The sequence below is a fragment of the Ambystoma mexicanum genome, chromosome 6p (assembly GCF_040938575.1).
Source record: "Ambystoma mexicanum isolate Mex_15411 chromosome 6p, UKY_AmexF1_1, whole genome shotgun sequence".
In the NCBI taxonomy this organism is placed as follows: domain Eukaryota; kingdom Metazoa; phylum Chordata; class Amphibia; order Caudata; family Ambystomatidae; genus Ambystoma; species Ambystoma mexicanum.
The window spans coordinates 554,073,797-554,100,127 of NC_090935.1; the positions used below are offsets into that span (position 1 = coordinate 554,073,797).

Sequence of the window (26,331 nt, forward strand, 5' to 3'; positions counted from 1 at the left end):
CCCGCCCGGTGCCTCCGGTTGCCGCAGTGTCGCCGGTTGTGTGTGAGTTCTGGGGGGCAATAAATTCCCTCTAATGTCCGTACCGCCCGCTGATGTTCTTTCCCCGCGTGTGTCCTCAGGTGGGCGTGCCCCGCCGAATCTATCCACTGCGGAGTTCCTGGGTCCTGGGCTCTGGAGCCGCTTCCCTTGCCTCTGCCTTGTGGTGGTTTGACTGTACTGCAGTACCTAGGGAGGGCTGGTCCGCTGAGCTTTTTTGCCAATTGCCGGCCTTTAGTTGCGAGAGCTCGGGGGACGTGCTATTTACACTCCGGCTGCCATCTTGGAAAAATGCTTCCTTAGTATTCTCCATCTCATCCTTGACGGTCATACAGCTGATTAGTCAGTAGATCCATTTTCTCTGTCTGGGTCTGAAACATAGAGATCAGAAGAGACAATGGGCCTCCTTACGAGTATGGAGGCAGCCATGCCCTTAATAAGGGCATGGCTGCCTCCATACCGGGTTCCAGGACCGGGTTCCTTCAATGAGGAATTACCGGGTCATTCCAACCTTGGAAAAACCCATCCCCATTTGAGCACCCATAGGGAATGGGTAGGGAGCTAATAACGGGCCCGTTAATAACGGGCCCGTTAATAACGGGCCCGTTATTAGCTCCCTGGTCCCCTTGCGGGACCCGCTAAGGACATCTGGTCTGACCAGACGTTCTGAGCGGATCCCGCAAGGGAACCTCATAATAGGGCGTCCCGTAATGAACGGTGCCGGTCCCGTACCGGCACCCTTCATTACGGGAGCACCAGGGTCGGAATGAGGCCCAATGTCTGGGTCTTCGATTAATTTACCGCCGTTTTTAAGGCGACCATCAAAGTTTCACTAACTTCTAACTCCTTTGTAACTTGGAGTAGAATTCCTGAGTTCTGCTGGACCTCTGATTTTATGTTCTCGAAAACTTTCACCAGAAAGCTAAGTACAAAGTTGAGGGCAACTATAGAGTTGGAGCCTAAACCCTGAGCATTAGACGCCACCGGGAAGAGGACTTTAGAAGGATCATCCTCAAGATTTACGGGAAAATGGGAGGTCTCGTTATTGGCTCCTTGGACCTCTTCCCAGATGGCTGATAGCTCATTTAGTTCGTAGGAAGTGGTCGCAGCAGTCTCGAGAACTTTCTCTTTCTTGGCCCCCCCTGGAATGTCTGGAGATTCTGAAATCTGAACGTGGATTTGAGCAGGCTGAAGGCTGAGTTCCTGATCCCCCTCTTCAGGCGGTCGGACAGGAGCAGCACCATTCAATGTATTTGATGCACAAGGAATTGTGGTCTTCATAGTAGTGGCCGTCAAAGTATAGTTTAAATCCGAACTCAACACATTTTTTAGTGGCAAATTGAGCGGTGTTGACATATTTGTATTTTTGATCGGATTGCCGCTGCTTGAACTGAAACCTGAGGTTGTTGGTAGCTGGCAGTCGCTTGCAAACAAACTCTGTGAGGGAAACCCCACAATTTTTATAGGGTCTAAAAGATGAACCCACTTCTATTACCACCGAAGCAGCGGGAGGGATGTTAGGAGGAATTCACTTTAGGCTTGAGATATCATCCAGACCCAAACTTCTAAGAGTACATATTTTAAACATTTTTAGGAAAGACAAGCAAACTTGAAAAACGGACCACCCCTTATACACACCAGCAACCACTCACACAGCTCTCGATGGAAGAAGGGAGAGGACGAAGACTCCAAACCATCACCCCTTCATTCACTAGCGCACAGGGAGTAATCCAGATGGATTCTATACGAAGGTTGGTTTTCTTTTTCTTTTCTCAAAGTCTTTTTAGTTGGAGATTGGAGTTGACTTTCACTATGTTGTTTTTAGATGAGAGATTCAATCAAGGAAAAAAATGCCTAAATCGAGTGGGTCAAATGTAAAACCTGCAGTCCCCACTCGAGGCAATGAGCAAATAGGGTACATGTTAGTGTTAGAAAGTGAAATCCTATTATTCTATTTCTAGCGGGAGGCCCAATCATCATAGGACTATGCCTTTCTTTTCTACCCCTGGGTGAGTCACCACTCAAAATATTCCCACAGACAGGCCATGTAGGTGCTCTCCTGCAGAGTAATTTTAGAGTACTTTTCCTGGATCTGTGTGTTTTGAAAGTCTTTCTTTTTAAAGTCTGCAGATTGTTGTTGCCCTTTTAGTTGACCTGAATTTGACCAGGCCTTTTTTGGAGGGGTCCCTATGCCTCCCCACCCAACACCCCATCACCTAAATGCTGCCTCATACTACCCTATCCTTACACCCCCATACATACACATGTATATGTAATTGGTCGATGCAAACAAACGTGCTCAACCAGACCTTCAAAAGAAAGTGTTTTAAAACACAGAACCTTTTCCCTGGAGGGGCATGCATGTGCTCTTCTAGGAGTGGAAGGGGATTCTCTGTATCTAACCCACAGGGTGCAATTAAGTAGTTCAGCTGTCTTGAAAACTCCAGGGTTTCTCTTTCACCGCAGGTTTGGTTGTAGCCCCCTTCCCAGGTCCCTATGATTATTTTCAAGTAACTGAAGCGGTGCAGAGGTGAACTGCAAATGTGTGTTGGTCTCTCTATGTAAGGTTCAAACAAGCATATATGGCAGTGCTGATGGTAGGAATACCAGGGCCTGAGGAGACCAACTTAATTTAAAGAGTTTGTACAGATAATGGACCTTAAAATATATTGTTAAATGGTTAATAAAAGCTATGTGGCTAACGTTGAGTGTTGTAAAATTACATCCTTCTTTCATGTCATTGGACTGTATCTTTATATTTTTCAGGAAAACACTAAAATTCTTGAACAGCTTATTCCATTGAGGGCAAAATTAGCAGAACTACTTGGATACAGCACGTATGCCAACTTTGTCCTGGAAGTGAACATGGCTAAGAAAACAGATAACGTCTCCGCTTTCTTGGGTATGTTTATTAATAGATGCATTGATATAATTGTTTAATTTATCACAGGAAATGAAAGTACAAACATTTATGAAAGAAGCCCTAGGAACTTGAGTGCCAATGGCTTGTAGGCTGATGCATATTTAGCCTATTATCTGTGTATATTCAACAGGTTGATTTGTACCTGACAACATTCAAATATTGACATGTTGGCCAGTTTGGACAAAGGTAGCACCAGGTCCCCTGGAAGTCTGAGTATTAATGTCACCCTAAATGTGCCTGCAGTTCACATTATAGCATAAGACAATGGCAAAACTTCCCTTTCACTGCAAGTTCATCAAAATGGGTTGGCGTCTAAAATCCATGGATATGTGGAGAACATTTTTAAATAGAGTAACTTTGAAATGACTGAAAGTTGATGTGAAGTTACTAGAACAGAAAAATATGTTTGAACATTGGGCTCAAAATTCTGTGAAAATAAATACCATTTTGGATGGTGCACTTTTAGCCTGGAAAAGGAAAGTGAAAACAAATAATAATATACTTGCTGGCACCTTTGAATTCTGCTATGCCAGCACTATAAGTTTGAAAAATGCTTTACCTGCCCAATCATATTGAACGCAAGCTGATAAGCTACCACTACTAAAGAAATGTCAACGCTCAATTGTATTTGCTATTCCCAGCTGCATGTTTATCTTGCTTAGACTAAGCTTTTGACCCTGAGGTACCTGCGACTGGCTGGCTTCTACAGCTTAGCGTATTATGTTAATTGGGTAGGCGGACCCTCCCTATGACTTCATGCTATTATTCCACCTTCTGCAACATTCCACCTTTCTGTAGCCAAATTAACTGAACAAGTAGTTATACATGTTGAAAAGAAGTGTGGAGCCCCTCTACTGTTAATGAACATGGGTCAATACCCTGTTCTATGGAATTCCTTCCACTCAGGAAGGTCTACAACCACGTTTTAGCTCACTGCACCCTTCACAGAGGAGAAATAACTCTATCAGTCTTTGTCCCACCCACAAGGACAGTCCAGCACAGAAATGCTAGGCAATTCTCCTCTGAACAAGAGTACCGTCAGCAAACCCAGATGTGGTTGTAGGCCCACCTGAGTGGAAGAAATTCACTAGAAGGGTATTTGACCCATGTTCGTTCTCAGTAGAGGGGCTCCCACACTTCTTTGTAGTTATAAATGTTGGTCATAGCGGGTGGGTTTCATCAAAACCGGACACGTTTTTTCTGTAAGTGTGTGTTCTTGTCTCCAGCAGCGTGAATATTAAACGCTTTTTACGAACTAACCCTACTCCAAAATATCAGCTTGTTATTTTTACTGGACAGGAGTCATCAATGAGTAGCATTCTGATTGCCCACTGGCAACTGCCTTGGTAACACTACATGGTCATGCCAATACTTTTAGATCTTTTAGCCACTCTTAACACAGCTAACCAGACTCGACTTAGCAACCTAAAGCTTGGAACAAAAGTGTCCAAATGGGTCCTATTCTTGTTCATCTTCCTTTTTTTGTATTGGTACAGAAAGACCTTGATTTATTTTCATGCCACTTTGTATCAGAATGGGAACCCACAATTGATGATCACTATTCCCATTATTGTTAACCATGAAGACTGCTGAAACATCAACTGGAAAGCAGCAACCGTCTCGCATGGAAAACACAGAGAACCTTAGAGCTCGAAGAAAACTGTACGAGTAACTATCACAGTGCCAAAAGGATGTTCCATGTGTATTAATATCATGGAACAGAAGAGGCTTTCAGCATCTGTTTAATGAACTCCCCTTTTCTTTGGCGAATAATTTTGTGATATGTCAACAAGAAACTTGGTTACGGGAAGCTCCATTAAGAGATGGTTATTCCATATTTTTGAACACAGCTGGAAAGAATTGATTAGGCCATCCATACTCCGGCCTATTGACAATGGTGAACAACTCTTACCAGATGGTATATAATACGGATGCAGAATCCAAACATCTTCGTCCGAGGCACAGAGTTTCAATTGAGACATACCAAGTCAAAATTAAATAAATAGTTGCTTCTAGTTAACACTTATTGGAATCCAACGATGATATCCACAAAACGATATATACACTCAATTACAATGTTAATCGACAAGTGTCTGATCCAATTTGCAAACCTCTCAGTTATAATATGTCGCGATCTGAATTTTTCATGGTTCGAGACCAACACAAATCCTGAAAATAGTGAACCAATGGTGTTGGCTGGAAACAAAAGTAGAGGACAGTGTTGGGAACTGGCAATGATAGCTCGGAATTGTGAGATGTTGAACGGCAACATAAAAGGAGACGTGCTGCCTGGCTATAACTGGCATCGAAACTCGAGCCATAAAACCCTTGACTATATATGGGCATCTAAAACCATGTAGCTAAACATTTTGAAAACATAAAATAGCGATCATGACGTGTTGGAGATGACCTGGTTGATGCCATGTAAGCATCTACTGGAGAGATATATCATGCCAGTGGAGACTAATTAGAGCTCAAATAGACTGAGAGTGAGCGCTCACCAGATTAACATATTAAGACAAAGCATAATATCTGGACCATTGTCTCCAACTAGTAAAATGAATTACGCGCTGCTACTCTCATAATTTAAAACGAAAACTGGGCAAAAGGAAAGTAGTTCTCAAACAAAGAAATATGTCTTTAGTGCGTCAGTATCTCAACAAAAGAAAGCTAGGCATAAAGATATTCGCTTGCTAAAAAAAACATTGGGTCATAACGCTGTGAGTGCTATTAAACATCGAAGGATGAAATATCGCAATTGGCTGAAATCCTTTGCATTGATAAGAGACCAAGAACGTGCAGAACACATCTTGAAATTGTTTATGCTTCATCGGACAAGATAAATATTGGAAATCTTAAACAAAGGGACGTTAATTCAAGAGGCAAGGCTGTCTCATGGGATTTCAAATACTAGTGGGAAAAACACTTCAGAAATGTGTTTAATAATGCAACATTGCCGCAATTTCAAGCTATTCCAACAAGCCAAGAAAAGTGGAATGTTAGTGAATCAGCAGAGGACATCGCACTGGCAAGCCAATGTTTAAAAAACTCTCGAGCTGCAGGCCCTGATGGCCATACAAATGGGATGCTGAAGGCCAAAAAAGACCAATGGGCAAAATGTATTGAGCATCGATTCAAACTGATCTCAACAACTTTCAAGATCATGACAAACGACAGTAATAGTGCCGATTTTCAAGAAGGGCAATCGGGACGATCCAGCAAATTACTGTCCGATTGCCCTTCTTGATATTATTGGGAACATTTTTGCTACTTTCTTGCAGCGGAAAATGACAGCTTGGGCACATAATGCCGGCTTCGTGGATCGCTGGCAAACCGGCTTTACCAAGGATGTAGGAACAGAAGTAAATTGAATAATATTGAATTTACTCAAATTAGAGGCTTTAAATATAAAGAAGAAACTATTCATAGCCTTTGTTAATATGCGACAAGCATTTGATACCATAAACCGTGAGAAAATGTGGGCCAAGCTGACAAAGTGGTCATGTCCGCCATCTCTACTTCATCCCATCATGGCACTACATGAGAACACTGCTATTCAAGTTCGTATTAATGAATGTGGAGATTTAACAAATTAAATATAAACGAGTAAGGGGGTGAAACAGGGATGCACCCTTGCTGCACTTTTGTTTAAGCTGTTTATATCTGATGTGTCATTTGCACTGATTCAAGTACACTGTTTTCCACCGAAAATAAATGGGCAACACATCAGCTGGGCCATTTATGCAGACGATATTGTATTAGTTGATTCTACCCAGTTTGGTCTGCAAAGGCTCCTAGCAAAACTACAAAACTACCTGATTGAAAACGATCTCGAAATAAATGTAGGAAAGACGAAGATTCTATCTACCGGCTCCACAGAACAAAAAAGAAACAGATGCTTTAGATGGTTTGTAGCGAGCAAACCGATTGAGAACGTATAAGCGATTGGATATTTAGGCGTCTGTTTCAATAATTCAATCAGAGAATGGGAGTGGGATAAAGACTTGAAACAACGTATGACAACTGTCATGATCTCTGCTTCCAAAAGGTCAGGGTTTTCCCAACTCCCTTGGAAGCAGATCCATAACCCAGGTTCCGAGTGCCAACCAGTCCCAATTGGGACCTTTTGGACCCAGTCCTGGCGCCAGTGGCACCAGGCTCATAAATATGCCCAGTCCCAGCGCTGGAAGCGCCGGGCTCATAATGCTTGGGTGGACTTACCTGCAGCAGACCATGCTGCTTACTTGCCTGCCAGTTGAGCCTCTGATCCTCTTCTGTTTGGAACTACTTTTCCTGTTGGGTGGGGCAGGAGCCACTCCCTAGATTCAGAACACTGGAACTCTTCTGGAAAGCAGGAACTCTTTTCTTACCTAGGCGTGGCTGTGGAAGGAGACACCTAAGCACTACAGGAGGCTATTTAAACCACACCCGATGGATGAATCTTGCTTTGCGTTATTCTGCATCCTCTGCAGCAGAACGCTCATCGTGTCTTCTGCATCTGATCCTGGGCCTAAGGAAAAAGGCTTACCATCCTGAATCCAGTCTTCAGCAACACCTATAAAGACAAGAAAGAACAGGTTAGCATTATGGTCTTCAGTGACAGCTCTTCACTTACCTGGTCCATCGGCTGTCACCAACGCCTCGCGCTGCATTCCGGCATCTGAAAGACAAAGGCTTACCTACTCTTCGTGCGCTCCGGAGGTCTTCACACTGCATTCCGGCATCTGAAAGACAAAAGCTTACCAACTCTTCGCACGCTCCGGAAGCCTTCGGCGCTGCATCCCGCATCTGAAAGACAAAACAAGGTGCGTTTAAAGACATTGGGGAACTTTAATACTCACGTGCCATTACTCCTTTCCACATCTAACCCAGTGGGTATTCCGGCACCCTGCAGCCGCTCCAAACTTGTACCTGCAAAATAAAAAGACAGTTAGAGCGCATCGTGAAGCAGGCAACAAGCGCTTACTTACGTGCTTCCAGGCGCTTCTATTCATCACACGGGCTCCATCTTCAACTCACTTCAGCCCGTCATCCGCCATCACCGGAACCCTGCAAAACAAGAAACATCATTACTAAAGACTTTAAAGACATTAGAATTACTCGAAACTTACCGTTCGTGCAGTAAACGACGGACAGCAGTCCTCTGAAGTCAAGAGGCCTGCTCCCCTTATCCAGTGAAGAAACTGGTTACATCACCTTGCCCCGAGGCAGATGGAGAGCACGGCGTTCACTTACCTAAGGTGAGAGCGTTAACCTTTGGGGTTCTACAGGAGAAGAGAAAGGGAAGAAGAGAGAGACATTCAATAACCCAGTTCCTTAATCCCATATTTTCTATCTGCAGACATCTTACCCTTCGAGGCAGACATACAGTGCACAGAGGTCCAGCCCAAAGAGCCAGCCGTGTGTTACACATCACCTTTGAAGATACGGTATACGCCCAGTGAAGACCGGCGCCTCTACGGGAATCAGGTGAGCGTTACAGAACGCAAAGCCTACCACAAAACTCCCGTCCAGGCGCTATGGAAACCTCGGATACCGACCAGCTAGCTCAGTTACTTGGGGAACTAAGGGCAGAAGTGCATGCAGCCCGTCAGGAAACGAACGCTCTAAGAAGGGAACTGATTATTTCCAAGGAGCGAACAGATGATCTCGCTAGACAATTGCTACAGTCACAAGCCGGACAGACCCCGTTACCCGCATCTGGGGGAAATCTTCCTTCTACATACTCTATGAATCCAGTGCAGATCAACCTACCTGGGAGTGTACCTCTGGCTCCGCCCGAACGATTTTCTGGTGACCCAAAGAGGTTTGCAGTATTTATCAATCAGTGCCGGTTGCATTTCTTATGCCGGCCAGCAGCCTTTCCAACTGATCAAGCTAAAGTAGCTTTCGTGCTTTCGTACCTTAGTGGCAATGCGGCAGACTGGTCGATCCCTCAAGTAAATCAAGATGATCCGGTCCTCCATGATTTTCAAGCTTTTCAGCTCAGTATGGAAAAACTGTTCGCAAGACATTCACAGGGGCAGGCCTTGGACAATGAGCTTCTTTCGTTGCGACAAGGTAATCAAGACCTTTTGGCTTATATTGCGTCTTTCAACAGACTGATAGTGGAAACTGAATGGCCTGAGGACAAAAGGATTACGCTGTTTTATAGAGGTCTACGTGGAGAGCTCAAAGATGTGTTAGCCCAAGTAGTGAATCCCCCACAAGATTGTTCGGACTATATAGACTTAGTCGTTCAAATAGATCACAGACTGCAGAACAGGAAGGCCGATCGTTCCAAGTTTGGTGCTCGAGTATTTTCCAAACCGCCAACTCCTTCCAAAGGAGTAGACTCCGGGGAACCCATGCAAATAGGGGGTCTGAAAGGTCCTCTAACACAAAAAGAGCGGGAAAGGAGAAAACAGTTGCAATTATGCCTCTATTGCGGAAACTCAGGGCACTTTCTTCGAGACTGTCCGGTGAAACCTGCCAAGAAGGCAGTAGGAGCTGCAGTTACCAAAGTTACAAACTCTGAGCAGGGAAACGACCTCGCCCGACAAGAATAGAGGTCCTCTTGCCGAGCGTGAAAACCAGTTCCGTGACCTCGCATTTCGTGATACCTATGGTCCTCATTAGCCCTGATAATCCGGATCGATTACATGCAATTGAAGCTTACGTCGACAGCGGTGCCATCGGCAATTATGTGGATCATGAAATGGTTTTGAGGATGAATCTAACTCTTTGTCCCAAGGCTGTAAAGGACGTCATTACTACGGTGGATGGTACGGAGATAGCCTCCGGGCCAGTAACGCATACCACTCAAGAGGTGACGCTAGTAAGTCAAGATGGACACCATGAGAAGATCGTGTTCGATGTGATCAAGGCCCCTCAGTTTCAGATTATTCTAGGAATACCTTGGTTAGAGAAACACAATCCTCTGATCGATTGGCGAGCAAGAACGGTCCAGTTTCCAGAATGTGTCTCTACTTGTCACCCTCCACCTGGTGTTGCACTGGCAGCAATTTCTTCAGAGACTCCCCAGTTACCTCCCGAATACCTAGAATACCAAGATGTTTTCCGGAAGGATCAGGCTAACTCTCTACCTCCTCATAGGTCTTATGACTGCCAGATAGACCTGATACCTGGATCTACTCCTCCTTGTAGTAGAATTTATGCCCTCACCGAGCCTGAGAACCTTCACCTTCGACAATACCTGGATCAATACCTGGCAAATGGGTTTATTCGTCCTTCCAAGTCCCCTGCTTCTTCAGCTTTGTTCTTCGTTCCAAAAAAGGAAGGAGACCTTAGAACTTGTATAGATTATCGCTCCCTGAACCAGATCACCGTTAAGAATAGATATCCGTTACCTTTGATCCCTGAACTCCTGGACCAAGTCAGAAAAGCATGCATATATACAAAGCTGGATCTTAGAGGAGCTTACCACTTGGTACGAGTAAAAGAGGGCGATGAATGGAAGACGGCCTTCCGCACCAAGTATGGGCTATTTGAATATCAGGTCATGCCCTTCGGACTTTGCAATGCCCCGGCCGCCTTTCAATATTTTATGAACGATGTCCTCAGAGAGCTCATAGATGTGTGTGTTGTTGTTTACATTGACGACATCCTCGTTTATTCTTCATCGGAATCTGAACATCGGAAACACGTGAAAATGGTCCTCGAAAGATTGCGTCAACACAAACTTTTCGCTAAGTTGGAAAAATGTGTTTTCAACGTGACTGAAGTTGAATTCTTGGGATTCATATTATCACCTGGCGAAGTGCGTATGGATTCAAAGAAGGTCGATGCAGTTCTCAAATGGCCATCACCATTCTCCGTAAAAGGTGTGCAAAGCATGTTAGGCTTCGCTAACTTTTACCGCAGGTTTATCCCCGAATTCTCTCGAATAGTCCAGCCCATCACTGCCTTGTTAAAGAAAAACAAACGTTTTGAATGGTCTACCGAGGCGGAACAAGCTTTCCAGGATTTGAAGACTAAATTTATCTCTGCACCAATCTTAAAACACCCTCGCCCCGAACTCCCCTACATCGTGGAAACTGATGCTTCAAGCCTTGCCATGGGGGCAGTTCTATCACAAAAGGACCCGGTAACCAATCAGTTGCATCCCGTGGCATTTTGGTCCTGCAAATTCTCGCCTCCTGAAATCAATTACACGATTACTGACAAGGAACTTCTGGCTATCAAGTCTGCCTTTAAGGCTTGGCGGCATTATCTGCTGGGGGCCCGACACACCGTTACTGTGATTACGGATCACCGAAACCTGCAATATTTGAAAACCGCAAAAGCCCAATCCTCTAGACAACTCCGTTGGGCATTATTCTTTGCCGAGTTTGACTTCATAATTACCTATCGACCTGGTACAAAGAACGGTAAAGCTGATGCCCTTTCTCGGATGGGAGTGGAAGAACACTTGATCAACCCTAAACCGGTACCAATCATTCCCGAACAAAGAATTCTGGGTGTAATCGCCACAGAATCCATAGAGGAAGTTAAGGATAAAGCCAGGCAACTTGTAACTCCAGCAGACATACAGAATTGGCATCTGCAGGGAAAGGACTTTGCAGTAAAGGACAACTTATTGTATTTCCAAGAACGATTATACCTACCCAGCACAGATTTACAGAAAAAAGTAATCTCTTGTTATCACGATTCTTTAATGGAAGTACATCCCGGTATGGCCAAGACCTCAGAAAAGATCAAGCGCTACTTCTGGTGGCCGTCTTGGAAAAAAGATATCAGAGACTTTATAATGTCCTGTGGAGTATGCGCCCAAAACAAGAGTCAAAAGGAAAGACCAGCAGGCCTCTTACGCCCTATTGACATCCCACCTCGCCCTTGGCATACGCTTTCTATGGACTTCATCACCGATCTACCTCCATGCTCCGGATACAATACGATTCTAGTAATCGTGGACTTATTCTCCAAGATGGCGCATTTCATTCCGCTCAAAGGCTTGCCAACAGCAGCAACTCTGGCCCGAGAATTTCTCGAAAACATCGTCCGACTGCACGGTTTTCCTTCGGTTCTAATTTCGGATCGAGGTAGTCAATTTATTTCTCATTTTTGGCGAAGTTGCTGTCGGTCGGCTCAAATTGATGTGAGACTATCGACCAGTCACCACCCTCAGACCGACGGACAAACCGAGAGGACCAATCAAACTCTGGAACAGTATTTACGCTGCATGCTGCAACAAACTGAAAAAACTTGGAAAGACATCCTTTGGATAGCCGAATATGCCTACAATAACTCTGTCCATTCGGGAACTGGGAAAACCCCATTTTTTCTTTTGTACGGCAGTCACCCTCGAACCTCGGAGTTGGATCCCCTCCAAGATCTTGAAACACCAGCAGTAGACTACCTGCATTCTACAATCACCCAAGCCTTTAAGGAAGATGTTTCTCACCTTCAAAGGGCTAAAGAACAATACAAGAAAGGAGCAGATCAACATCGGAAGGAAGCCCCTCAATATCAAGTAGGGGATCAAGTCTGGTTATCCACCAAATATCTACCTCTAAAAGGGCCACGCATATTCAACCCAAGATACCTTGGTCGCTATTCCATCACTACCATAGTAAACCCAGTAGCGGTCAAGTTGGACTTGCCCCCGCACATGAAGATACATCCGGTCTTCCACGTCTCTCTATTAAAACCCGTGCAACCTCAAACCCGACTAACTAAATCTCCAAAACCTATCTTAGTTGATGGAGAACTCGAGTTTGAAGTCAAAAGCATTCTCGACTCCAAGATCTCCAAATCTAAACTATTTTACCTAATTGACTGGAAAGGCTACGGCCCCCAAGAGAGATCCTGGGAACCTGCTGAATATGTCCACGCTCCTCGCCTAATCAAAAGATTTCACCGAACATTTCCTGACAAGCCAAAACCCCCGGAGAAGCCCGGTTTGGGAGGGGCCTTGAGGGGGGGGTACTGTCATGATCTCTGCTTCCAAAAGGTCAGGGTTTTCCCAACTCCCTTGGAAGCAGATCCATAACCCAGGTTCCGAGTGCCAACCAGTCCCAATTGGGACCTTTTGGACCCAGTCCTGGCGCCAGTGGCACCAGGCTCATAAATATGCCCAGTCCCAGCGCTGGAAGCGCCGGGCTCATAATGCTTGGGTGGACTTACCTACAGCAGACCATGCTGCTTACTTGCCTGCCAGTTGAGCCTCTGATCCTCTTCTGTTTGGAACTACTTTTCCTGTTGGGTGGGGCAGGAGCCACTCCCTAGATTCAGAACACTGGAACTCTTCTGGAAAGCAGGAACTCTTTTCTTACCTAGGCGTGGCTGTGGAAGGAGACACCTAAGCACTACAGGAGGCTATTTAAACCACACCCGATGGATGAATCTTGCTTTGCGTTATTCTGCATCCTCTGCAGCAGAACGCTCATCGTGTCTTCTGCATCTGATCCTGGGCCTAAGGAAAAAGGCTTACCATCCTGAATCCAGTCTTCAACAACACCTATAAAGACAAGAAAGAACAGGTTAGCATTACGGTCTTCAGTGACAGCTCTTCACTTACCTGGTCCATCGGCTGTCACCAACGCCTCGCGCTGCATTCCGGCATCTGAAAGACAAAGGCTTACCTACTCTTCGTGCGCTCCGGAGGTCTTCACACTGCATTCCGGCATCTGAAAGACAAAACCTTACCAACTCTTCGCACGCTCCAGAAGCCTTCGGCGCTGCATCCCGCATCTGAAAGACAAAACAAGGTGCGCTTAAAGACATTGGGGAACTTTAATACTCACGTGCCATTACTCCTTTCCACATCTAACCCAGTGGGTATTCCGGCACCCTGCAGCCGCTCCGAACTTGTACCTGCAAAATAAAAAGACAGTTAGAGCGCATCGTGAAGCAGGCAACAAGCGCTTACTTACGTGCTTCCAGGCGCTTCTATTCATCACACGGGCTCCATCTTCAACTCACTTCAGCCCGTCATCCGCCATCGCAGGAACCCTGCAAAACAAGAAACATCATTACTAAAGACTTTAAAGACATTAGAATTACTCGAAACTTACCGTTCGTGCAGTAAACGACGGACAGCAGTCCTCTGAAGTCAAGAGGCCTGCTCCCCTTATCCAGTGAAGAAACTGGTTACAGCACCCTGCCCCGAGGCAGATGGAGAGCACGGCGTTCACTTACCTAAGGTGAGAGCTTTAACCTTTGGGGTTCTACAGGAGAAGAGAAATGGAAGAAGAGAGAGACATTCAATAACCCAGTTCCTTAATCCCATATTTTCTATCTGCAGACATCTTACCCTTCGAGGCAGACATACAGTGCACAGAGGTCCAGCCCAAAGAGCCAGCCGTGTGTTACACATCACCTTTGAAGATACGGTATACGCCCAGTCAAGACCGGCGCCTCTACGGGAATCAGGTGAGCGTTACAACAACATTGTCCCTCCAAGGTGCAAAACTACACACAGAATATGGAAAATTCACTGTAAATCCAATACTAACCTTTTGCACTCAAAAAGTTATTCCATCGATTACTTTTGGGTTAGAAGCAGGATGGAATTTGAATGACCAAATCTGGTCCTATTTGGAGGGACTGTTCTGGAGAAGAGTGTTGAGATTACCAACTAATATCTCAATGATGGCAATAAGGCACGAACTCGGAATTGACTCACTATACGGTACTGTAGTCTGGAGATCGATCTCTGTCCTAAGGAAGATGTATATGATCGACCCAGCTCCAGCATACGAAATCATGACCCCCACAGGAAAATATCCCCATTCAGGTATTTTGTTGATTTGGGCAAACAAACTAAAAGACATTCTAAAATGTGCTGATATTAAATTGCAAACAGTGATGTCTTGTCCCCAAACAGCCAAGAAAAAATTCAAAACTTGGAATTGGATAAAAAACAACGAACAACGTGACAAATTGGTAACTTCACTCTATTTGGGAGTGGCAGCAAACAAGTTGGATCACTTACCAAAATATCTAAAAAGATTCCCCTCGAGGTTCCATCGAAATCAGTTTCTGAGATTGAGGTTGAATGCCTATAAAACAAATGAAATGCTTTGGACCAAACATGGCAAAAATACAAAAGACAATCTGTGCAGATATTGCAAAAAGTCAGTTGAGTCCTCTAAACATCTGATTATAGAATGTTCCAACTTGACAATTCAAAGATCGTTCTATCTGGGAAAATGTGCACCCCTAAATGATAACATGGAAGACTGGTGGTTTATGATTCTTTCCAGCAATAATGTATTGCATTCATGTGCAGTTGTGGATTTTTAGGTTACATCTTGATAGACAAATAAATTACAACCTGGGAAAGTAACCCTGGTTGACTGACCAAGAGGATAATTGTATGTATTTAGTGGTCCTTGACCGTTTAAATTGATAGTCAAGGGACAGAGAAAAAAAACCTCTTTAATAGAACTAAGATGTTGAATTGATGAAGTTGAAACTGTGATTGCGGATAGCTAACGGTTGAGTTTGTAATAAAAGTTTGTATAAACTAAATGTTACAATAAAAACAAAATTGTTAACCAATTAGAATGGACCATTTGCAGGCATTTTAGACTTGCCAAAGCTGCAGAACCTCTGCCCTGTCAAAAGATATTGAACAGTGCCGGCACACTTAACCACGTGACCATCCTTGGTTTCATTAGTCAACGCAGAGCTAGGTTGTGATCAAGTTGTCTGGAGTCTAATAACACCAGAACAAAGATATTTGTTTTAAGCCTAAACAGGTTTAGAGGCTTCATTGGCATCTAAAGGAACCATCCAGAGGAGCCTTGGGCACATAGGAGGCACCTTTGCCAGCACCACAACAGACGACAGGGCTGTAATACATAGTGATGAGCAGACTTTAATATTCAAGAGGAAAGCATCATAATTGTGTGAGTACAGCTAGCCCCTTCTTCACTCCTCCAGTTACCAACAGACTCTCTGAGAGGCTTTTCAGAAGGCACTGTAACAAATCCAGAGTATTCATCCCTCCTCCCTAAGGGGGAGGCGCTCCCTGTGAGATTAGCGAAGTTAGCCCGCTACGCAAGTCCCTCCCTAGGGGTTTCGGCAAGCGGGATCTCACTGGGATCCACACCTTCTTAGGGGACAAGGACTCCCAGAGGACTCCCAGTGGAACAAGTCTGTTATATTCCCTCAAAGCCAGCATACGAAATGTCAGTGGTACAAGTCTGTTATATTTCCCTCAAAGCCAACATACTAAATGTTTTCCACCCTGAGAGGAGGCATAGTTGCTCTGGAAAGGGGGCTGTCAAGACATATCCAAAGTATTTGGAGGAGAGTGAGAAGTAACTTTTTTTCTGCTTCAGTAAAACCTCTACGCTTATGGAGAACTGATAGGAAAACCAGTCCAGGGTAAAAGACTTGAGAAGTGAATCATGTTTTCAGGATATGTGATAAAGCTGAGGGACTTTTGTACAAGAGAATGTTGGCAGAGGCCAAACACAGAGAATTGTGACACACATGTATTGTCAACAACTGTTACCCAAGAAGGGGGTCAGCCATGACCTGAGGAACATTTATTTTCAGGAACTGTTATCAGAAGAGGGAGTCAGCTACAACCCAAGCCTAACAGGCATCTACTTTATGTATTATATTTTGTATAAAATGGTAGGCCCAGCTTAGATAGATTAGGAATCACCCTAAGGATAGACTTTTTTGTTTTTGACAAAACACCCTGACAAACACCTTGCCTTTTTGGTTGCAGATAGGGAACCTCATCATAGCACTTGAGATACGTAAGGTAGGTTTTTCATTTAAGTTAATAAAAGTCCTCTGTTTAAATCATGTCCAGTGGTACTACTCCTATTTCTGGCACGCCACAGCACTCGGATTGTTTTTGCTGCCCAGTCAGAGACTTCCAGGTAAAAGGCCTTAGCTAGAATGGCGACAAAATCTTGATGCATTTAAAGCAGGTGAATGAAAATCAAAGCCTTACCTCTGCCATAACTTCCAAGAGTAAGCAGCGTACCAGTGTATGACATACCTCTAGGTCACAATCAAGTTAGGTAGCAGAGTGTGGAATGTTAGAAGGATTACTGGGGTGCTAGGTTTTGCAGCTGCTGCTGTCGTTACCTTCTCATATCTAGATAAGATGTTCTTTAAATTCCTTGCTTCACCTAGGTTAGCAGCAGTTGAGCAAACAAGGCAAACTCTTCGGATGCCAGTGGGATAAGCAATAATGCAGGATAACACTTCATTACCTTGAATAAAGAAATATCCTCAGAGGTACATCTTAAATGTCGTTACAAGTAGGTATGAACATGTATGTACAGTAGTAGAGTGAAATAGCTCTAATAAAAGTTAAGTCTTGCAACCAAGCATTTGTTAGTTCTTACCCTGGTATTGATAACTACAAAGTCCAAGTCCAAATGGGACGTTAGAATAAAGGTTTGTTATGGAGTGCTCTGAGGATACTGCAGGATTTCGATGTGAACAACGGTGCAATATAAATTAGGCAATCCCTTGCTCACTATGCTCCATTGATCACAATTTGTGTTTGGAAAATTGAATTAAACGTGTTTATCAGCAGTAATGATACATGGTATGTGATGTGAAGATTTGTTTGTATGAATATCGTCCCCCATTCTTGGGTAATTGGGGCTTGTGGCAAACCAACAGGCACTAACAGAGTTGCATCCATTGAAACAAGCTCCCTACATCCAACCAGCCATGCACTCCCGCATTGAGCTCTCATATCTGTCCCAGTTGCAATGAAAGCAGATCAGCCACCTTGAGTTTGGCAAAATCCTTAGAGCTAGCAACAGTCTGAGTAGACTTGTGGACCTCTTTCAACAAGGCTATAAGCTAGGCCATGCAACAATACTGTAATGTGGCCTATAGTGGCATTGTACAAGGCAGGGAGGCCAGGGAGGTGAGGCCGCTACCCAATAGTCCCTCTGGGGGTGGTTTAATGCAGCAGAATCTCATGGGGTGGGACTCCCCCTCTAGGGATAAGGACGACCATCTAGGGTACAGACCTCATGAGAACATTACACACCCACATACTCTAGCCTCTCCTGCCTCTGCTAACCTATTTGTAGACAGTAGACCTATGTACTATTATAAGGCAGAGTACCTCAAGGTTCTGGAAAGTACTGAGACGAAGAACAGCAACAGGAACCTAGGTAATCCAAGTACTGGGACGAGTTGGAACCGCGTAGCAATGAAGATGCAACCTGTGAAAGAGACGAAAGGACATATACATTCGGCCCAGACACTGCTGGCAACATTGTATAAACATCGACAATGGACTAAACAATGAGTTTCGGGCCGCCGCGGAAGACGGCAGATGTGCTGCACACTGAACGCAGGAGATTCAAACCTGCGTCACTGATCTGGAGAAAGAGAGAACTCCAAGGACCCTGGCAGTCCGCTGCGTCTGATGATGGGGAGGTCTGCAAGAGCAGACCTGTGCATGGCAGTTTCGAGAGGGGGAAGGAACGCAGAAGGCAACCGGAAATGCCATTGCAGAGCTGGTGAGAAAGCAAGACGACGGAGAAGCCAAACAGAATGCCCGCCGTCCCAGGAAGCCCCGGCGATGTGGCGAAACCCTCAGCACGGTAAACAGTGGCACGGGAGACCCAGTGGGAACGCGGGAAGGCTTACCAAGAGGATGCATGCAGTTGTCCCTTGACCCCCTTGCAACCATAGCGCTTGGGTGGCACGCAAGGGGCAAAAGCATACAAACCTTCTCCTCCTTGTTGCATAGGTAGAATGAAGCCCGTTGACCACCAGGGAAGGGTCGAAGACCCCAAGTACCATAAAGAGAACTTGAGAGGGAGAGTCCCTCACAACAGTGGCGGGGATACACCCACGGACAGCCACGGGAGGGTCGGGGACCCTGAACAAGCCGTAAGTCATCTTCCTCATGGCAGTACTTGGCAGGAGAGTGAACCAAGTGGGCCAGTTCAAAGAAGAGAAACCAGGGCCTAGAACCCAAAGCAAGAAAGTGATACAAGTAATTTCCCTGTTGGCAGTACTTGGAGGAAAGTGAATCAAGTGGGCCAGGTCAAAGAAGAGAAGCCAGGGTTGCGGACACTCCTAACACTCAGAGCTGGGTGTTATGAAGTCTAATGAAAAGAAGACCAGGGAAAGGGAGTCATTCACCCGTGTTGAAAGGAACTGATAACAAGATACCAGGAGAAGGGACTCATTCTCCTGGTAAACCAGACTGGCAGTAAAGTCCATCAGGCATGGGAATGGGAGTCATTCCCTCGAGCTGAGACTGGACGTAGGGAGAAGGGAGACATTCTCTTGGCCCATTAAGAAAGTATTGTGTGGAGCTTTACTGGCCTGAGAAAGGGAGTCATTCCCCCCGGGCTATCTGAGACTGGAAGTCAGGAAAAGGGAGCCATTCTCCTGGCCCACCAAGAAAGTATTGCATGGAACTTTACTATCAGGGCAAGGGAGCCATTCCCCCGGACAACATTACATGTGAGGCACGAGACTGTTCTAAGATTTGGGAACTGTTTCAACAAACCAGGAACCATAACCCAGGAGAAGGGAGTCATTATCCAGGGGCCAGAAGAGTACTGCCTTATTCTTTAGTTTGTAGTGTAAGGGATAGAAGTAAGGTTTTCTTTACACAGGACGGCGGACACTTTTGAGTTGACTGACATCCTGACAGACACCTTATCTTTAGTTGAGGCAGGGAAACCCCTCTTAGCAATAAGGACATATAGATTTTCTCTTACTTTCTTGTTTAAATAACTCTTTATCCTCAAACATGCCACCTGTGTGTCAGCCTCCTTCTTCTGCTCCCTTACAGCAGAGTTCAATAGGAAGCAGCCCGAATCTTCAATCTAGAAAAGCATTGCATTTTGACTGGGAGCAGACTGTGAAATAAGAAAACAAGTGAACAAAATAAAATGTAGAAATTAAATACAAGCAGCGAGGAGCAGTGTATGTGTAAGATCGGGGAGAGAAAACTCAGGGGGAGAGAGAGTGCTGAACTGCGATGGGGAAATATACAGAACATGAATATATCCTACACCTTTTAATGATAAAGAGGGAGGAGAGGATACTTTCCAGTGCCCTCTCTGAAATGAAATGTGAGGCGATACTGGTATAGTACCAGAACAGGAATGTAAATGGATTTAGGACTGAGGACGATAGCTATAATACTTGCACTTGCGCGTTCTTAATGTCACTGGGCCTAGTAAGATCGTTGGTTTTTTTGTTCCCCTCCCTTTCCCTGGTCGCTCTCTGAAACACTTGTGTATGAGCGCGATATAAATAAAATATCATTTAATTTATCGTTTAATTTCATTACTGTGTGTTTCTCAATCCTGAAAAAAGAGGACATGGGAGAGGAGGCATTACAAAGAGTGGAGGTGAGATTACAACTCTGGGGGGCCGGATGTGATTTATCCACCTGTTTTGGTCTTCTGTTCAGAAGACTGGGGGCCCAGGGGTCTAGGGGAAATAACTGTGTAAGAAAGAAAGCCGCCTTCTGATCACTTTTGTGAGTCAATGACACTTTTTGCTTGTTTTGGATAGTCCCCTGACTATTTTTCAAACTGCTACTTTATAAGAAATGTAAATGCACAAAAGGGTCAGAGGTGATCCTTTTGTCATTGCATGGCAAAGTGGGTGGGCATCAGAGATGACCATCTATGCCCTCCTTTGGATGTTCCCATGCATGACCTTTTTCCTCCGAGCTCTGCCCTGCCCTGCCCTGCAGGAACAACACAGTAAACATTTCTTTGCAGTTTTTTAAAATGTTTATTTTCATCACTGAGACGGAGGTAAACATTGGAATTCGTTGAATGCAATATTTAAATGTGAATTACATGGTATTTACCACATGCGGTAGTCATATGAATGCATGCAATATTTTTAAATACCACACATCTTATAATCAGGCAGAGTAATAAAGTCGGCGCTGTTCATAGATCCTGCCTCTTTACCCATACCATCCCACTTGTAATTTATTTATTTATTTATTCACATTTGTTAAGCGCACAGCAGCCCGTGGGCATTGTGGCGCTGGTTACAGTAGAGGTTCATATCTTAGTTACAGTGGTCACGTAAAAACATACAGAATGAGATGGCATTGTAGCTTGTAGCGCATAGGTGCAGGGAGCATAGTGGTGCGCAGGTATGTACAGTACGCTAGCAGCTAGTTGAAGATTGTAGTTTTTAGATTTTTTCGGAAGGCTTGATGTGAATTTTCCGCTCTGAGGGCTGTGGGTAGCGTGTTCCAGAGTTTAGGTGCCAGGTATGGGAATCCTAGACCTCCTGCCTTGGCCCTGGTGATTCGTGGCACTGTGAGTTGGTTGGTGTACTCGAGTCTAGTGGGTCTAGTGGATTGTGATCTGACTAGAGGGTCAGATAACTAAGAGGGTGCTGTTAGGTTGATGCATATGTGTGCGGTGGAAAGAATCTTGAAGGCGATTCGGTCTTTAACTGGGAGCCAGTGAGTGTTTTTTCTTGCTTGGGAGATGTGCTCTCTTTTGGGAATACTTAGAGCTGCTCTGAGAGAGTTGTTTTGAGTGGTTTGGAGTCTGGCTAAGTTTTTTTTTGATGTCCCCGCTAGGAGGGAATTGCAGTAATCCAGTTTTGCTCCTATTGTGGCACTCGCAATGGAGAGGCAATTATGCCCATGGTCTCTTGGCTAGCTGCAGTTCTTTTATTTTTTCGGTCTTTTTCAAGTTATTTGGAACTTTAACTCCAAGTTTCAACATGCACTGTTCCTCCTTTCAGTAACTTTCTCAGTTGGTTCCAGGAACATTGCATTCAAGTTCCAACATGCACTGCTACTCCTTTTAGTCACTTTCACAGTGGGCTCTAGGCGGTTCCATTTGTTAATATCCCCGCAAAAATATCGCCATACAAGAATGGTGCCATATTCTTCCAGCAATACGAACCCATTAAACCTGCGGGGGACACCCCTGTAACCCCCATATTGGAACGAGCCACATGGTGATATTATTGGTGGGGATATTATTACCTGATACTCTCTAGGCATGTACCCATACGCGTTTCTAAAGCCGGAGTATTTTTTTCCAATTTTCATTTAAGTTGGGAGTAATTACAATATTTTTCAGGGAGTAAAACGTCACCCCCCTACTAAACGAGGATATTATTGCTGGTGAGTAAAAATATATTTGAACTCTGAACCAATATATTTTTTTAATCCATACATCTTTGCAACTAGTAATGCATGGGAGCATGATTGCATTTTTCCAGTTCCTATTCAGATCAGGCAGTAATAATATTCAAGCCTCCTCCTGTGGCACTGCTGTACTGGTACGACTGAGACATAACCACAGCGGTGTGTGGGCTGTTGTTTCCTGTTTTTATTGGTAGTAGTTGCCTGTTGTTAGGGCTGGTACACCAGTTATCTGTAGGTATGGCTGTAGGAGCTTTACCTTTAAGCTCCAGCATGCAGTGAATCTCATTTCAATCATTGTATTAGTGGTTCTAGCAACTTGGTCTTCAACTTCCATGCTGCATTGTTTCTGCTTTCAGTTCGATGGACATTTGGAACTCTGTCTCATGTCACAGCAAGCAGGGATTTTCCTCTCACTAACTTTCTCAATGCGCTCTAGGACCATTTTATCCATGGTCCAGTGTGTAGCTTGTCTTTTTACATACTTTTTGAATTGCTCAATGAATGTTGCCTCCAGGTTCCAGCATGCACGGTTTTGTCCTTTCATTCACCTTTGCATTGCTTTTGCACTTCAGTCTACAGTTGTTTGCCTAGTTGTTTGCCTTGAACGCTCCCCACCCCCGGTCATCTTTCTATGGCATTCTCCTTGTTTCTCTCTTGTTACTGGAGAATATCTATGAATCTCTTTCTATTGTTCGTTCTGCTTGCCGCTTCCTCTCCATCTGTAGCTTTAGTTTCTCATGTTCCCCTCTCAGGCAGGGAAACCTCTTTGTAGTTCCAGTGTCTTGCATACCTTCTCGGCATCTCTCTCTTGACCCTCTTCAGCTGTGTCCCCTTTTTCTTGCAATCTGGTCTTTCAGCTCTCTTAGAGGTGGGGTTGTCCTCGAATGCTGTGCATCCATAGCACCCTCAACATGAAATTCCCCCTACTACACTTCATTGATGGGTGGGCCAATCTTCTCTGGTTGGCACCATGCTTCTTCCCTGTAAGAATCTTGTTACTTGTGGCTTCCTTTATACCATCTCCTTATCCATAAGCTCAACAAAATTGCAGAGTTTGGCACTTCATGATGGCACCCTTCTCTAACTGCCCCAGGAACATTGCCATCTCCCTTCGAAGGAGGCTCTTTTGCAATAATAATGCTACATTTCTACACTATGTTGATGAGCTTGTCAGCCTGGATTTAGTAAAGGCAATGATAAGAAAAGGATGATGTTCAAATCCTTCAGTCACAAAGGAAGAGGTCCACTTGCAGTAAATATAAGAGCAAATGGAGCTGGTTTAGCCACTGGTCCTTTGATAAGGGGATTAACCCACTGTTGTGTGCAGTGGACTGTAGTCTGTTTTTCCCACACAAATCAGATGCTCTGGTCAGTTTAGTGGAACCCTGAGAGACTGATCTATTGCAAATGTGGAACCTCAAAATATTGATGAGTGCCACTCCCTTGATACTCAGTTTTTAGAATTTATTTTGCTGGCCAAATATTTTTTATACTTCTTTTAAAATAACCACGGTCAACCTGAAGCTGGCTGTACTGAAAAATGTTTCTTTCAAAATAAACAATATATAGCCTTTCCCACTATAAGTGATACGGTGTCCTTCTGTGAACTAAGGCAAATGGTGCCTATCACTCTGAGCAGGCCCATGGAGCTCAACAGGTCAAGGGGTGCCTGCTACTGAGACCATTCCTAAATCTCAGCTGCAGTTGAACCGCCAGAGAACTGGGGAACTGTCCTTCCCAGCTCCTCCCTCAGAGATCCTGGCTGAGACTGCTGTCTCTGCTGCTACCTTCTCTCTCTCTCTACCCTGCTAACATCTCTCTCCTCTCTGTCCCTCCTCTTCCACACATCATGCAGACTGGCTGCCGGGAGCACCTCAGAATCTCACAGGTACCCGGCACCCTCACCAGTCCTCCACCACTTGCCTCAGAGCCTGCACTTGCCTCATTGCTGCTGCACTCGGTCAATTACCCATTGAGAATGCCATCTCTCAGCACTTATCCAGTTTCTGACCAACTGGGCGCATCTGAATTCTACGCCCCCTGCACTTGTCCTCCTCCTCCTCCTCCCCTCGCCTGTACTCTCTGTGCACTTGACGATCTGATCATACAATGCCTGAAGATCGTCTATCCTTTCCTCCATGTCACCGCTCCTCGCATGGCTGCACCTCTATGCTCTTGGAAAAACTGCAGAATCGTTGTCATACCTATATGTTGTTATCTTCACTCTTAACTGTATTTTATGCACTTACTCTGCCTGGACAGACTCGCTATCATTCAGAAACTCAAGGGCTCTGAACAACTGTTGTTTTTTTCCCCCTGTTCCCTCCCTCCTTGAGTGCCTTGAAACACTTACCTTGTGTATTGGCGCTTTACAAATAAACATTAACATTCCATAACTTAGTCACACTGGAGGCCTTCCTCCTGCCTCTGTACCTCTTTCTGGGTGAGCCTACTACCTTTCTACTTCTCCAGCTCTCTCACTCTCTCTGATTGGTTCTCTTGTGAACAACTATTTGAGGGGACTGTAAATTGGCTGTTTCTTTGTCCTCTTCACTGCGGATCTGTGGATCCCTTAGCTGATGAAAAATACTGGTGGTATAATTGTTCCAGGCAGAACTCCCGCCTGAACAGTGCTTTCATGTCAGACCTAACCTTTGTTCGGCTTTGGCTCCTAGTGGCCATTCCATTTTAACAGACTCTTCCCAACTGTGTTGCTTACATTCTCCAGAGTTTGTGGAATACGCTCGGCTACAGGTAAGGTTGAGTTTGTGCTGTGTTGGACGGCCGACCGCAAACGACTCTCTGCACTTGCCCGTGACAGTTTCCTTCTTCATATTGCTCATCAGGGGGTTGCATTCTCTGATGTACAGTTACTAGTGGGTTCTCAGTCCTTGCTGGTACCAACACCAGAGCAATGATATGATTAATGAGGTTGCTTCTATTCCCAAAGCCCCTACTTGTGGGCTGAGATTACGTTTCGTCGGGCATCTAGATGTAGGTGATAAGGTAGCACCTAGACAACAAGGACATTACTTGCTCTTCAGGATTGGAGATCATGTTGATCCACTCAGTGCAGAGACCCAAAGATAGAGGTGGTTTCTGGAGCTTTCGCCACATACCGCCTTCAGGAAGCTCCTGGCTCTGGCTTCATAGCCCTGTTAGGCTGGCTTTCCTGGACAAAGAGACAAATGTATCAGTGAGGTGGAGCAGTGCCTCTCTAAGCACAGTGAGCAAGAGGTCCACGTCTGGATTGCCCTGGTAACTTAGGATGAGAACCCAAAGTATCCAAAATTTGCATAAAGAGGTCTGGGAAACCCTCTACCAGTACGAACACGACCCATTGACCTGTCAAGGTAACTTTCCTCCTTCCGATCCCCTTCTGTTTTGCCGTCTTTTGTCTTTCATTTAGCTGCCGTCTCGAAACTGCTGTTTCCTCTTGTGCTTTGCCTCGCTTAAAGTGTGCACTTGTGCTCCTCCTTTTATCCGTGTGGGGAAGCTTAATGGGAGTCAGGTGGGTGTGTGATGGTCAGTAATTGCCTGACCTCGCCTGACCATTGCATTGGGACACGTCATGTATACTGCTTGGGTGTTAGTCTGTTTCTCTCACAGCGGGCTGTCCGTTAGAAAGTGTTTGTGTTGTAAAAGGGGGAGGAGATGTAGAGTTCCTAAATATCCCATCTGGTAGGATGGGGTAAATGTGTTACAAGGAAGGGGATACTGCGTCTCATCATCTGGTGCCCCACTCCTCGAAGACCCCTCACCCTTGTGATCCTCCCGCACTGGTCCAGCCCCAGGAACTGGATCCCCAAGCGATGGCAGTGTCCTGGCCACCTGGATGACAGATCCCTGGGGACTAGTGGGTGAAACACCTTCTGGTTTCCCACAAGTGTGGTAGTGTTTGTTAGTCCACTGGACCAACACTTGTAGTTTTTTGCTCGAGTATAACACAAAATTATACCAGTAGAAAAGCCACAAAAGCAAGCTCCAGGTTCAACAAAAAAGTCTTTCAATCCAGAGTCCTTTCCCATGTTTTATTTTTTAATGTTCACATTAACTTGCAATTTGGGGGTTTATCTGGCCCTGAAAATACAGATACAATTTCATATAATACATTCTCCCCTATCCACATTTTCCTCCTCTCTCCAGTATGCTTCTCCTCTTTACACCTCCTCCATCTACCTCTACCACCTCTTTGGCCTTCTAACTCTAGCCTCCTTCTCTGTTCCAACAGACTTCCGCACCACACTTGTACTGTCTCCAAATGTATGGCCCT

General features: G+C 45.0%; 1 protein-coding gene across 1 annotated transcript in view; it reads left to right on the plus strand.

Moving 5' to 3' along the window:
* The window catches only part of NLN (neurolysin), a 906,503-nt gene that overhangs the window by 652,646 nt on the left and 227,526 nt on the right, over positions 1–26,331 (plus strand). Inside the window, exon 7 of the mRNA XM_069627362.1 lies at positions 2,803–2,938. Coding sequence (XP_069483463.1) covers positions 2,803–2,938 — 136 coding nt within the window. The remainder of the gene's footprint in view (positions 1–2,802; positions 2,939–26,331) is intronic.